The 16,490-nt window shown below is 35.3% G+C and overlaps 2 protein-coding genes across 2 annotated transcripts in view; both read right to left on the bottom strand.

The window, feature by feature from the left end:
- Window positions 1–4,892, bottom strand: part of LOC132939441 (alpha-catulin) — a 49,576-nt gene extending 44,684 nt beyond the window's left edge. Inside the window, 2 exon segments of the mRNA XM_061006600.1 lie at window positions 4,196–4,399; window positions 4,401–4,892. Coding sequence (XP_060862583.1) covers window positions 4,196–4,399; window positions 4,401–4,517 — 321 coding nt within the window. The 5' untranslated portion in view covers window positions 4,518–4,892.
- A 5,577-nt stretch (window positions 4,893–10,469) lies between these two features.
- On the bottom strand, window positions 10,470–13,091 carry LOC132938149 (uncharacterized). Its single transcript, XM_061004835.1, has 2 exons — window positions 12,456–13,091; window positions 10,470–10,529 (listed from the first exon to the last, which is right to left on the bottom strand). The coding sequence occupies exons 1-2, from the start codon at window positions 13,089–13,091 to the stop codon at window positions 10,470–10,472; spliced, it is 696 nt and encodes a 231-aa protein (XP_060860818.1).
- Between the last annotated feature and the right edge of the window lie 3,399 nt (window positions 13,092–16,490).

Here is a 16,490-nt window from a genome sequence, read left to right as displayed (position 1 = left end):
TTGCCTATACACGAAAGTTGGCCGTATTTCACGTGAACTTGAGCGGTTTCCACGAAAAGCCAATTTAATCGTACATAAGTTTAATGTATAGATATGACTAAACTCAGTACGAAACGCGGACAAAGACTGTTGCAGTTGAAAAAACTCGACAATAATATTTCATAACACGGAGTCGAACATTTTGCAGTAATAGACAACTTGAAAGACACGAAACTTCTTGGAGGTCTCGTTTAAATGGTCGGTGTCAAAACCGTTGGTCCTGTACTGTGCCGAAATCTTTCCGGTTAAACAAATGTCTTAACACATTATGAGCGTAGATCGAACGTCACACAGCTGGATATAAAATGACCGGAGGTCAACGCATACCGCGTTCACCTCTATATAAATACAAACTGAAAACGATTAATCAAACCGAGTCGGCTAACTTTGTCGCCAAGTGTCCGACATCATTAAAATTGTCCGAAGAAAGATAAAGAAAAAATAACCATCCAAAATTGATAAATAAGCCTAAACTAAAACTGCATATTTACCATTTACGTAATGTTTAAAATAAAAAATCGAATAAAATATTATAGGTAAGTACTACCATATTTTATTAATTATTACATTTACTCACAACCGTTCAAAATAAACCTATAGCGATATTATAATATCCTAACCTTAGTTGTATATTTTGTTTAGTTTTGATGAAAATCCAGAAAATATGTGACCAATATATTTATCTTATGATTTTCACAAATAATATAGGTACGTTCTAATATATTATATGTGCCTATAAGGTTAGTCAAAATTATAACTGAATAATACAAAATGGTTTTCTGATTGTATTCATCACGATTTTCCAAAAGTAGATAGGATACCAAATTGAAATCAAACATAATATATTAATTAAAATCATCCTAATTAGAATATTTATAATATTGATAATATTTAATTTACCTAGAACTATACTTAATTCGCTTAATTTTTTTATAGCAACATCGTGTTTGGTCAGTATTAAAAAGTCAGTAACCCTGTGGAAAACTTTTCTAGGTCGACTCACCACATTAGTCCAGATGGCCGAACAGTGAACAGTATATAGGAACAAAAACTTTTCAAACAACGCTATTAGTTCTCCGACTGATAATAAATGGAAATGTTGAAATTTTTGATGAATGATGTTTTCATTCCGACATTCATTGTGTAGCCCGTACCCGCAGAAATGTATAAATGAAACGAATCCGCCAACAATCTTTTGCCATTTTAAGAAAAAAAACTCGTACTAAGGGTCCGAGGGGCACAATTGAATATCCTTTGGTCGGTATAATCGAGAAAAAAAAATTCGCCGTCTGATTGATAACGAATTTCCGATATTATGTAGAACATAATATTATTGTTATGATTATAATATCTATCTATATTCTACACAGTTCTACAAATAATTTTATAATAATAAGATGTAACCCAACCGCAGTAATTTCAAAATTGAAAAACCTCAGGGACGAAAAAAACCACTGGGTATCATCTTAATATTATAGTTTTTGCTCAAGGGGGAGGGATTGGTATAACGGTATTTCTCAGCCGAGCCATAACAGTTTTACCTAATTACCAAAACATTAATAGGTGTTGCAAAAGTATTGCTTAGTATAACACCAAAAGTCCAAAAGTATTCAAGTTTGTAAGACTCATGTTGTATATGTTTAAGAAAAACTAAGTTAATAATATGTAAACAATAACACAGTTGTATTAAATATCCAATATACCATCAAAAAGGGATCTACACCAAAAATGTAAACATCACTGAGAATAATAATATAACGGTGTACAATATTATGATGTTCCGACCTGAGTATATATATATATATATGTATATATTACAGTCAGAATCTCGAAACTTGAACCTTGATATCTCGATATCACCAATATAAAAATTCTCATCCAACCACTATAATACATACAAGTACCTAAACAAGACGTCAACACTTGATCGGTTTTTAATATCTCGACATTTTTAACGACTCGAATTTCTTTTTTTTCCCCTCGAATTTTAGGTGTCTGTATGTCGCGAACCGCCACGAGAGGTAGCCGGAAAACACTGGCTGCAGTGGTGTGTGCGCACACGTCAATATAAGATTCAAAGCTTTCGGGACACTGATCGGACGCGGTGCGGGCGCGCGGAGTATTTAGCTTGGCCATTGGCTCTGTCCGTCGCCGACTATTGACGCGCTATCCGGAGAGCTTTCTGTGCCCGGTCCCGCCCGCGCCGCAATCTCATCGGATCGCAGTCTCCAAAAACAGGCGCCCCCCACCCCCAATAACTCCCAACCACCCCTCCCCAAAAAAAATGCGGGTCGACCGTCGTGTGGGGCACCGGACACCTGTACCTCGGCCACTGTGACTCGCGATATGACCGCGTGGTACATGCGTGACGACGGCGGCGGCGGCGGCTTACCTGCTGTCTGCCGCAGTGGTCACCGAGCAGAAGAGCCATGTCGCGGCGTATCCGTCGGTCGGCGTGTGCAGGGTGTGTGCCGGGTGTTCGGGCACTTTCGATTCCGCCCGCGCGCGTGGCGCACAAGCAGGGCTCGCACTGCAGCCAGGTCCGAGGAGACGTACGGGAAAACCGGGGGAAGATTCGACGATGACGATGACGACGACGACGACGAGGACGCGCAAGACCCGTCGTATACTCGTATACGGTACGATACGAAACTTACGACGACGATATTACAATATAACAATGATAATAATAACAACGATGATGATGGTGATAATAACAACGAGAACAACAACAATATATTTTATTATTATTGCAATATATTATAATAATAATATATTGTACGAGTATGGTGAAACAGCGGCACGTATTTTTATGTATCATTTTTTTAAAAAAATTTTTGACAAAAATTAATTGTACGAAAAAAACAGCAGTGGTCATATAATATTTTTTTGTGTGTGGTGCGAATGGGTTTTTTATTTTAAATAATTAATATATAATATATTATATTTTATCAAATTAATAATATTATATCTTTACCGTTGTGTAAGTGTGTATGTGTGTATGTGAGTGTGTTTGTGTGTGAGTGTGTGTGTGTGTGTGTGTGTGTAAGTTTCGAGGGGGGGCGACGGCAGCGGCGGCGGCGGCGGCGGCTGCGGCAGCGACGGCAGCGTCGGCGGCGTCCGGCGGCGATCTGCTGGTGCTGGTGCTTGTGCTGGCTGCTGGTGCTTGTGCTGGCTGCTGCTCGTCCGGTGCGTTTGTGCGTGCGCGCGCGTATAATTGCGCGGGCGCGAGCGCGCGCTCGGAGTTGGCGCGTGCGGGCAACGCGCGCGAACGACGACGCCGGACCCGCCGCCGCCGCCAATCAATAAAAACCCACCGCCGCCGACACCACCGGCCTGCACCGTCTCCTCCGAAACCGTCACCTCCACCGCCGCCGCCGCCACCGACAACGCCACCGTCGTCACCATCGGTACATGCCACCGGCGGCGGTGGTGGCGGCGGTGGCGTATCTTTTCGCCATGACACGGTTAACCTCAAACCGTATAGGACCCGACGGGAAACGCACCGACGATGAAACGCATCGCTTTTCCCGACCACCGCCGTAAATCTCTTATTATATATCTCTTTCACGCGCTCTGTCTCTGCCACTTCAACGTCGTCGTTTTCGGTGTGCGAACGGTCGTGATACGCGGGCAATCGGAAGCCGGTCAAGTTTGCACAAAAAAGGTCAGGCGGCTTAATGCGTACATTTTTACCTATTCTCATCGTCGTCGTCGTCATCGGTCGTAACGCTGCACGCGTAATGTGGGTCACACCTGGCGTTCTATTTTGGTTTCAGAACCGGAGCTGTTCTTTTACATGCCACCGCGGCCACCGCTTTATTCGAAACGGTATCACGTACACTGCAGATTCTACACGTGGACCTCTGTGTAAGCCTCAACGCACACACACACTCGCATATATATACATATATGTATACATTATGTACATGCGTGCATAACTACTGCGGCGGCGTGGTCGTCGCAGCGGAACGAAACATAATATAGGAACACGGTGGCGTGGTCGGTTACTACGCCGGCCGGTCGCGACGTGGACGGAGTGATATAATTCGAATGCCGCGGTTGCAAATCACAGTACTTATCACACGACATCATAGACGGATGGACGATACATAATATTATAATAACATAATATCATATTTTAAGCGGAACGTACCTGTTTGACGAGCGGCAACAGCGTGTGTTCGATGCTCTTGAGCGTAATTTCTGCACCACCATCGTAGTGGTACGACTGTCCACGGCCACCACCGCTTCCACTGCCGCTGCCGCTGCTCGTGCTGCCGGCGTCGCCACCGGACGATGGAGACGCCGCCGGTGAAGTGGCCGGCCACTCTGGCTGGCGGTGACGTGCCGCAGACCCCCGCCGCCGCTGACGGTGATGTACAGTGTGATGCCGCCGCGGCGACGGTGACGATTGGCGGTGAAAGTGGCGACGGCGGTGCGTTCGACGACGGCGTCGCAGCCGGCGATTTGGCCATTTGGCATTATTCCGCGGCGCGCCGCGTGCTTGTGTGGGGTGTGCGAGTGTGCGTGTGTGAGCGTGTGAGAGGGCGCGCGCGCGCGTGCGATGCGTTCCGGTGGCGGTGCAGTTCGGTGCGGTGCGGTGCGTGCACGCGTACCTATATTATTTTAATAATAATAATAATAATATGTCGTACCGGCGAGTGGGCACGCTACTGATGAGATGCGTACGCGGCGCGCGCGTCCCCTCGTGTAAAACGCTCGTGGCAGCCCGTAACGCTAAAGCGACCGGCGTGTGCGTGCGACGTGTCGTCGTCTACGGCAGCAGGGATTCAGTCTCGGAGGAAGGGATGGCGAACGCGGAGGAGGAGGACACGTCCGTCCCCCGATTTTATTATAACTCGCCGTCGACGAAAACGGACGCGCGCCTGAACTAGTGTACGTGTGTATGTGTGAGTGTGCGGCGAAGGCCGGCGGCCGAGTGCGCGAGCGTGCATACAGGGCGCGTGGACGGCTTCGGCACCCCGCGCGTTGGCGGTTGAGCGACCGACTCGACCGAGTAAGCGCACGTGGTATACGCACGCACGGTGCCCTATAAATACGATTTCAAGCGCGACCAAAGGCCGTCCGTCCGAACGAAGAGTGTATAAATAATATTTACGCGATTAATGCGATGATGGCAATGCCGAAACTAAAAAACACGAAGAACATGACCCTCCTCGTCCGTACGCCCGCGCACGATTCGTCGTAATAATATATTATTATTATTGTAAGGTCGCGTGCGTCGGTCAGCTGCTCGACGCCGAAAAGCGCGCGAGTTTGCTGGGACAAAAAGTGTTGACGCTCCCCCGAACGCCCACGAGCTCCGCTGAGACACCTATCCACCCATCCCAATAGCCTTTTACCTCCACGAGCACTCCCCCCCCCCCCCCCACACACACAATGATTCACTGTTTAAACCATATAATATAGCCTTATAGGCAACATAGTGTATACAGTGTTAACGACAGTAAGACCAGCTAGGGCGGAGTGCACCGCGCGTGTCTGCAACGTAATATGGCGTAGGTACTGTAATTATAGATTATTGGTAAATCTTGTCGGAACAGACCGACACTAAATCTATGCCATGGATCAATATTGTGGGTAGGCCTCATCGCACTTATTTTTTCAGAATTGCACTATAGGGAAAAAAGTCAAAGGGCATGTTTGAATTGCACTCGTTCCGACCTTTACATAAAACGTTCTTATGAACGAATATCAGTCGACAGTTGGAAGAATAATTCATGTTTGTTGTCTTACTGCATGATAAAATTAACTAACCAATTTCAAAATAACAATATAAAAATAATAAAATACAGTAAGTATTAACGTTTGTTTCTGAGTTACCTAGTTATCTACGTCGTCACATATTCACGTCGTCGTGTAATTACATTGTTGTAATTTGTAAAATTAAATCGATGAACTTGCAATTGTCAACTATAAAATTAATATTTAAAATGTCTATGGAGTATGGAATGAACGGACCGAGCGCAATTTGAAAATGTTGGTTTAGTTTTAACTTTTTAAGTTAGCACTTAAACCGTGCAGTTCGAAAATCCTCAAATACCTATATTAAACATGGACTATCAACCGATGACTTGGTATAGACTATACCAAAGTAGGTATAGCAAAGAAATTATTAAGCGCGGGAGCTCATGACCTACCTACCTTATTATTAGGACTAATGACTTCTATAAAGCATTAAAGCATTTACATATTTGTTTTAGTCTAAAACTTTTAGGCAATCAAAACTCTAGTTAGAAGCAATTTTGTATCGTGTTACCACAAACCAAGATCTGTAGTAGTTTTAATAATGCATATTTTGGTAATTTTTGAAACATTATTTATTTTTGTATTTTTTGCAAATTTTCTTTTTAAATGATGTTGAACAAACCGTCAAAATATGTTAGTGACTTCTTTGACGTCGGAATTATATAAAATTAAGTATATTTATTTTTATCAATATTTTGCATATTTTAGGGTTTCTAAGTACACGAGAGCTTACATGTTTTGTAATTTTTCAGGGATGTAATATTATATGCTCTGCTCTAATATTTTACACAACACGTCGATCGTCGATGAACATATTATTGTGATCGGGTAATAAGTAATAACGCTGTCGACGAATGACAAACAATATGGAAATTAAAACAGCAACAGTTCAGCTGGTGAGAGCGATCTATCTTTATTATACCTCCCCTTTCCTCCTATCGTTATCGTACGGCCCCGGCTGTAGCGCAAATTGGATATATTAATATATACGCCGTATGTATATATTATTAAGCCATTTAACACATGTGTGTGATCACAATAATTACAGTGCTGGATAAACGACGTGACCACTGTAGTATAAATACAAAACAATTAAATTAAAAAAAAACATGCGTCTGTAATGTGCACATGTGGTTGTTAGCGATATCGCAATGATTGCTTTTAATTTTCATCTTGAAAGGTATATTTTGTGTATTAGTGAAAAGAAAATTTATAATACTTATGTGTACTTGTTTTAAGTTGAAAAATCTGTTTTGTATCCAACCATGGATATTGTAGTATTTTTAAATTTTCATTAATCGCTCTTCTGCCAACTTAACTCAATGATTTTTATTTGATACTGAAACGATCTTTCTTTTATCTGCACATTATTTTCACAAGCAAGTTATTATGGGCCACACTCTTGCTTATTCGTACAAATTATCCACCAAAATATTTTACATTATCTTTTTCAACCAAATTTAAAAAAGGTTTAACCCTTTTCCATAAAATACAAAAAAAATACCTTAAAGTTTAATTATTATAGCACATTAATACCTAGCATAGTCATTATCAAAATATATTTTTTATATTTATAGGCATAATTAAAAAAAAAAGAAAACCATAGGTAATTTTTTTAATAAACATTCCTGCCACCTTTTAGATATGGCATGTTTATAAAAACTCTAACCTAAACTCATAAATCATTAATAGTCAAAATATATGATTAAGTTCATCAAAAATATTTTGGTTAAGTTATGGGTACTAGTTATTTAAAAGTTTGAAACGTATAACATACTAAATATTGTACTGAAATAATGTGTAAGTACAAATATTTTTTTTTTTTTATTAGCTATTAGTAGAAACTATGATAGCTCCACAATTACAATTGTACAGGTACAAAATTAAACATTACAATATTATTTGATATAGATTAAAATGTTACAGTAATAATATGAATTGAAGAGTACAAATATTTAAAGGACAAAATGTCTTGTTTTCTTTTTTCTTTAAACAATGAACATTATTGTGTATTTGCACGCAGTAAATAGCAATGCAATAAACCAATGATGTTATTGGTGTATTTATTTATAAAATACATTTATTTGGTGGAAAAATAAATTTACGTTTTCCAAATTTGACAAAAAAAAAACACCTGGTAAACTAATAAACCTATTAAACTACTAAAATATGTAAAAGATAATACATTTTAAATTTAAATCAAAAAATTTCAATTAATGTACTTTAAATTTAAAAACTTAAGTTAATTTACTTTCAATTAAAAAAGTTAATTTATTTTTCATGCGTCCATCACGTTGTATGTATTTGTTAAATTTAAACGAAATATTATTCTTGGCGTAGCGTTATCATGGTAATAAAAAAACAACTTACGCTTATGTTCTAATATTACATTTTTTATAAATAGGTAGTTAAATTGCGATAAATTCTATATATCTTATATTATGCAATAACTATAAATGAATTACTATTTATACAACGAGATATCCAAATTTGTATTACTTCTATATCTAAACAAAATTGGATTTCATACTTTAAAACTACGAATTCCTAGGGCGAGTAACATTTTACCGTAATAGATTATGCATAAACAGACCTACTTGGCTATATATATGATTTGTAGATACGTTTGTGTTGGTACCTATATGTATTGATATATCATAAATAGCACAATTCTTAGCCAATAGACATTATCTAAACGCTGCAAAGGTTTTTTTTTTTTTAATACGAGCATTATGTATTCAAACAATTCAGTTGGTTTTTCAAGCACTAAGAACTGTGCGGCAGTCGATACTAAATAAAAATAAATACACCGTGAAAGCGTTAAAACGATATTCAGAATTCTCCAATTTAAATGTTCGTGTAATAGACTTCCTCCATATATATCATTACTTATAATATATTAGGTAGAATAACCATATTATAGATCCTATTTTTATGACGGTATTTTAACCCGTCATCGATCCACTGCGGCTGCACTCACTCATTTTGATAATGAATAAACAAATTCTACTACATTACCACAGCAAAAGTCATATATTTTGCTCCTAATCCAATACCAAAGTAAAATGTTCTTATTACCATTTTTCATAGGTACTCAAACAGTTGAGTGACTTACAACAAATCCGTGGCATCAAGACGGAACAAAAATACGAGTTTTAAAATTTCAGGTCGTGAGATGACAAATTTAATTAAATTTTGGTATTCATAAAACTATAAACTTTGGCATTCCTGGTCTAACAATTATTAACCTATATTAACTTATATTAGAATAAATCTACTGAATCTACATAGGATTTGTCGTTCTTAAATGGTCGTCCTTATAGGAGTATTAAACAACATTGCAATCTATGTTGTTATTTTACTAGAGTGGATTTGTTCCACGCCGCTCAACAATTTCCTTAAAAAAAGAAATCTTAAATTCTATAGTTCGTTGCTTATTAATCCATGTTTTAGATAAACTTGAAATTGGTAACCACTTCTTACTTGGTTACGACTTACGTTCATAACTAGTCGAACGCTTGCAATATTTGTATGCCTTTTGGCTTTTCGGCAAATTTTCTGTGCAATTTATAACCTCTGGTGCCCTATTTGTTATCTATAATAACGGTTATTATCAGTGTTGGGACTTATCTAGATAATTATTTGTTCATCTTTTATCTTATCTAGATAAATAGTTATAAGTTATCTAAACGTTCATCTTAGTTAATTTTTTATCTTTATCTAGATAAATATGAGTTAATTTATCTTTTATATATATCTTGTATATGAGTTACATTATCTTTATATTTATCTAGATAAAAAAAAAACACTTATCTAATCCGAACACTGGTTATTATCCTATACTATATAATATTTATACCTACAACGCATCATATGTTATTTTGTCAAAAAGCTACACAGCGTTTACATTCAATAAAATAAAAATGTATTCTTATACCTTTCCATAATAATTATTAGCGCCTATAAAACTGTGCTTCCGTTTCTCGTTACACGAAAAGCATTTCGATAGTATACCTACTATAAAAATTGCGTCTTAACTCTCAAGACGTAGGTAATTAATCTATATATCAGCGAGCGCACGCAGACGCATATATAAGTGTATACTTAAATATGTGTGTCACAACGAGAGAAACAAAAGCATAATCATCCGTCTATCGCAAGTCATCTGGTGCAGTGAAATGGTTCGACGCTAAAAACATCCCCCAACGCCCATTACCCGATGTTACGTGGAATGTTACGTCATTAAATTATATATAAGTGTTTGAAAACGTGGGTGACTTTTTCCTCATTATAGTTGAGCTTGTGTGCACGCCAGTTATAGAAGTTAATATACTCTTATACAGTTTCGAACCACTGGTGGATCACCAAGCATGCTCGCATCCCCATTTTGTCTTTTAATATTGCGTTAATTCAACATTTGATTTTTGGAAGTTTTAAATATACATATAGTACAGAGGCGTAGTCAGGGGGATTGGTAAGGGGGCTATACCCCCCCCCCCTTGATCATGTTTATTTTAACCTATATTATGTTATATTAAAAAATTGAGTTCACGAAAAATCGTATAGCCTAAATAGTTGTTAACCGATCGGAAAATTTTTTTTTAAAATCGCATATACAAAAATATGTTAGACTATTTTGAAAAATAAATGAGAATTCCTTAGCGTAAGCTCTGATGAGCACTACCGACTTCAAAGTTTAATAACTTTTTAGCATGTTTCTGACAAATTCCAACAATGTTATAAGTTATAGCTTATATGAATATTGTCAGTTGAAGGGGTTTTTGCATATTGATAATTATTTGCTATGTAGTTAACACTACGAACTTTAATGTTGAATAAATTTTAAAATAGCTGCCAACAAAATATGTACAAAAAGTTCAAAAAAAGTCACAGAAAATGACCTTTCCTGTGACGTGGTGCCTACTATGTACAGCAGACTATACGAGCAAGTCCTCAGTCAATTTTTTTTATTTTTTTTAGATATATATTATTCTTTACAACTATGTAAAGTTTTTATTCAAAAAGTTCTATCTTAACCTGATGAAATTGTGTAAACTGTTTAGTGTTTAGTTTATTTTGGTTATAAAATATTGTTTTTCTTTTTCATCATAATAATAATTATATTTTAATATAGAAGTAAAATTTGAAATTTAACTGTTAGCTACCTACCTCCTGATCCTTCTCCAGCGATGATGATGGGTTCCTAAAGTCCCTTACTTCCTTATGATATCTATTATCTAATATTCTAATGAGAACATAATTAACATGAGAGGATCTTCAACGTACGAGTGCACAATTGGAATTTGTGTAATACTTTATATTGGAGGATATCTTATAGAATTAAAATAGTATTAGTTTTTAAAATTACATATAATTATTTATTATCATATGATATACAAGTAATATAATTGTTTAGAAATGAATCGGTACCATAGCCCATAATTCATTATGTAAGAAGTAAAAACTAATAAGTAATAACATATTATGTTTGATGGTAAATTCTGAATCCAAGTGAATTTGTAATCTGACCTATTTTTATTTATTATGATTTAAAATCAATTATAGCGCCAAATCACCAGATGGAAATGTTGACAATAGTGGCATTTTCTCGGAATGGTAAAAATGTTCAAATAAAACGTATTTTTACCCTACCAATTAGGTACTCGGGACTTACATTATATACATATTATTATTTATTTTTTCTATATCATTATGTACACGTGGGCTTTAGGTACCTAATTACCTACAGGGACATTTCTATTATATAACGATACACCCACAACACACCTATAAAAAAATAATACGTTGTGAACTTGTATGTATGCTTTTAATTTATTTATTTCGACGATAATAAAACATGAACAATAATAGTTAGTCGCATGCTTATAATATATATTATACAATAAGGTCCTCGTATTTCCCATTTTTTCTTTCTATTTAATTTTGTTTTTGTGTTTTTTTTTTTTAGTTAAGTCGACTCCTGAATAACGGTAGGCAAATTTAATCTCAACTAAATAGAAAAAAGAAAAAAGGTTTAATTGAGTCCCTCAAAAAAATCTCGTCCCATTAGCGTAACCCGGGAGGCGCACCAAGTCTATTATATAAGCAAGAGGGTAAGTTGGCCGTAAAGTCTCCCGAAAATGTCATTTATTGCGTTATTAATAATTTATTCACGTATCAAATAATAGTCAAGTAAAATGTGCAACATAATATTATACAGTTATTACCTATACTACCGTTTAAGTTGTACACACACATATATATATATATATATATATATATATACTAGCCGACCCGTCACAGCTTCGCCCGTGATTGGTTGTTTATTTTGCCTTCGGACCATGATATGTAGAATTTTTTATTCAAATATTATTGTTTAATGTGATCGGCAAGTAAATATGAAAAACGGTTAATGAAAACGGATTGAAATTTTTCTAGCGTTATAAATGATAAAAATAAATACAGATAAAATAGAAATAATTTATGGTTGATAAAGAATTTGATTGAAGTTGATTAAAAAAAAAAACAATTAAAATAAGAATTTTATAAGACTTCTGAGTATATTTACGAACATAAGTCATGGCATCCTGATTTTTTTCATGCATGTAACGTGGGGAGCCAGTAAAAGAGGAGGGAAGAATTACTTGTTGCCCCACGTTATTAGCATTAATATTTGCATCATTGTTAACAGCATCTCGGAGGTGAACATAAACATCCGCACGTAGTTGTTTTTGATGGTTACGAATAAAGTGTAGTCTTTCAGAAATCATTTTTGCCATCATATCTACGGCGAATTGGCTGAATAATGTTTTGTAATAATGTAGATGATTTAGACTTGTTTCTCTAACCATAAACCTATAAGAATAAAATTGCATGCAGGATACAGTTTTGGTTCGATTTTGGTTATTTTCCTGTAATATATTAATGTGATAACCGTCTTCGCCTCTAGTATACATCAATGGATATTGCAGTGCATCATAAGATCTATTCAATTCGGAAACTCGACTCAAGTGTCCACTCCGACCATGCAGAACTATATCTCTGGGACCTTTATCTTCATTAACTAATAATACAGCTACTTCATCGATGGTAGGTGCATTATATTGACCTCTGTGTTCATCTTGAGGAACTCTGTCAGCATGAATAATTAACTTAAAGTTTTGCAACTCATCAAACGACATCGACTCCAGATTAGATCTAAAGCTCTGTATGAGGTGATTATTTTCACGCAAAACTGTTTGCAATGATTCAATGAGACCTCTTTTTAAATTTGGAATCATATTTGTTCGAATATATATTTGATCCGACTCTGACATAAAATATATTTGTAAAAATTTAACATTATTTCCAATTTCGGGTAATAAACTACCTATTAAATGATGCACTTGACCCTGAATTTTAAAATAGGGCATTTAGTTCCCTTCACTTATTTCGTTTGCTCCAAACGATGTCATTTGAAACAGAGTGTTATACAGTCTAGAATTATTAAAGAAATGTTTTGATAGAGGGTGAGAATTATCAATTAAACTTTTAATTAGGTCTGGAAGATCCTCAAATTGGTGTAAAACAACTTTACCGTCAGCGCAGCAAAGTCCATGGGTTTCATCTTTCCATTTTATTGCATGGCACTTAGGACATAATATAGTTATTCGTCCAATTTGAAGCGCTTTAATATTTAAATAATCAATTTCGGATTGATAATTAAACGCTGATTTCATACTCAAAGCGTTACGTTGCTCCCGAGCACGTGTTTGAGAACGTTCTGGTGTGTTATTTTGTTGCCTTCTGTTATACATTCGAGTTGCATTGGCAGTTCTTCTGCTAATGCGTGCTCTTTGCGCTCTCGGCATGATAATGAGGTTGATACCGAGTTGCGGTCGAGATTATAACAGGTAAAAAAAAAAATCCGAGTTGCGGTCGGTATCAAAACAGGTTAAATATCAAAATATGTAAAAATCCTAGTTGCGGTAAAAAAATATGATTAATAATTATTATGTTTTAAATATTGTCATAGTTACATATTATTATGCTAAATACAAAAATTAAACGGTCAAAATACGTCCCGCACAATATAGGTACAATTGTTTTTAATTTTTTATGAACTTTTATGAACTTTTTTACTGACAAAAGTGGTACTATAACCTTCAACAGAGTGTCCGGTTTCAGCCAAAAAAAATTTCAGCCAAATCGGTCCAGTAGTTTTCTCGGTTAGCGCGGTCGAAGAAAAACCCTTACAATTTTATATATAGTATAGATAGGTACTTAAATAGTTAAATGATAATATTATTACAGTTGAAGCAAAATATTTTTTTGAGTTTTTAATAATCCGAATAAACATAAGTAATTATGATCAACACGATAGTAAAATGTATCCTCATAATATTACTATAGAGATGTGCCTATCTTTAGATCGCCTTACGGTTTATACACTGCGCCGGAGTGGATGATATATTTACGTGCGTGTCGTTTTAGAAAGTCTTATAAATATTTAGATGCGGACAATGTGATTTATCGCTTGTCTTGCTGTTATAATAACAGCTCGTCCGAACACATGACTTGCATGACTTAATAGGTACGATAGGTACGAGATACCTAGTACCTAATACCTATACCCATTGTATAAAGAATAATTATTCGTTGTGAAATTACCAGAAATATCGAGCGGGCGGAACCCTCCACTCCACACATCTTTATGAAATCTTCAGTCCGGATCCAATTGTAATTCACAACCTATTTGTTTATTTAAAAAAAAATTAAATTTGTACAATGATATTAAAACCTTCTAATTTTAAGTTTAAATCTATATGTATGTATATGAAATACCTTTATATTAAATTGTAACTTGTAATGTCAGACCGCCAATGGCCCAGAGCTGCCGCGGTCTTTATGTTAAAAAAATATAATTATTCGTTGTACTATGGTACCTACCTACCTATAGGTACCTTAAGACTTTAGTAACATAAAATATATATATGCCCAAATATTATATTCCAAATTTCCAATGGCGACAGCGGCTAATATGGACTATGTGATAAAATTATTTGAATATTTAATTTTGTCAAACAATATAATAATTTGACGAATAATTTATTCGTTATACTATGGTACCTACCTACTTAAAGGTACCTTTAGACTTTACTACTTTAGTAACATAAAATATAATATATGCCCAAATATTATATTCCAAATTTTCAATAGCGACAGCGGCTAGTATATGGATAATGTGATGAAATTATTGGAATATTTAATTTTGGCAATGAATAAATCAATACCAAAAACAAAATCGAAAAAAATCAATAAAAGTAATCAAAACAGAAATCAAAATCGGAAAAAATAAATACTGATAATCGAAAACGAAATCGGAAAAAATATTTTCGGTTTCAAGCCCTGATTTTAAATATAAAATTATTATATTATTATATTATAGTACCTATATACATATATCCGACAAACTCAAGACTTATAAGTACCTAGGTAGCGGTAGGTTCAATAATATTATTGCTTTATAAATTATTTTATTACAGGTAATGTTTAACTGTTTTATTTCACAGTATTTTAAATGAACTTACAAGTTAGTAGTTACTATATATTCTATATGCATGTATTACAGCTTTTAATAGAAGGTATAGAAATTGTTTTGGCGGAAAAGTGGGTAATATATCTCATTTTGTGGGAGTCTTATATTCGTATGATGGGATAAGGCACTTTTCTTGGAAACTTGATACTGATACGTCTGCGACGCCGAATATAGTAAGTACGTCAGACATACAAACATACCTAGCCTAACCTTTTTTTTTTGTAGTACTATAATAGAAGAATGTAACGTATTGTATAATAAATGAATATACCTATCTAATAAAGGTAACTTTTGTGAGTTGCGGAATGGCTACCTGCTGCAGTGCTACTATACACCCCGTTCGTCTATAATATACCAACATACTCTATTAACACTCAAACACTGTTGCCCCTGTACTAATACACTATTACTATAAACTATAGTATAAAGAGAGGTCACGATAACATTTACGGTAAATGTAGGTACTATGTCTATTTTTACTTTTAATGTACCTAGTACTATTCATAACTCGTATAAGTATATTATTACTAAACATTGATATATTTTGTAAATTACTGAAAATTCCTAACTGTAACACCGGGTTATTACTTTAAAAAAAAAAATATATTTATATATACATTAATAATATTAAATAGTATACAAATTTACCTTCGACCTTAGTTAACCGATATTTTGCGTGAAAAAGGTGCGTTTCAGATTAGATGAATCAGATGTAACTGATGCCGAGCAGTGTTTAAATTTTAAACAATTAACAATACGTTATGGACTAAACAGTAAACACTAAAATACTACCTACACAGTATTATAATTTATAATTTATAGTAATAGTATCTAGGTACCTACACAGTGAACTTAAAACTACTCACATAGTACACTTAGGACACTTAGGTAAGTACTAGTCTTTGTATCATTTTTTATACATAATTTATCAAATTTCAAGTGAAGGATATAAACAATATATCGTAGTTATAGTAGTTATACGAATCCATTTTATAACCCGACGGGGAACCACGATCGAATAAGTTCGGATTTATTTCAAACTAGCATATTGGCAAAAATAGTTATTACAATATTATACACACATTTATTAACTGTAGCTTTT

The sequence above is a fragment of the Metopolophium dirhodum genome, chromosome 2 (assembly GCF_019925205.1).
Source record: "Metopolophium dirhodum isolate CAU chromosome 2, ASM1992520v1, whole genome shotgun sequence".
NCBI classification, from domain to species: Eukaryota; Metazoa; Arthropoda; class Insecta; order Hemiptera; family Aphididae; genus Metopolophium; species Metopolophium dirhodum.
The sequence above is the reverse complement of the archived record's forward strand: the minus strand, read 5'-3'. Positions and strand labels throughout refer to the sequence as shown.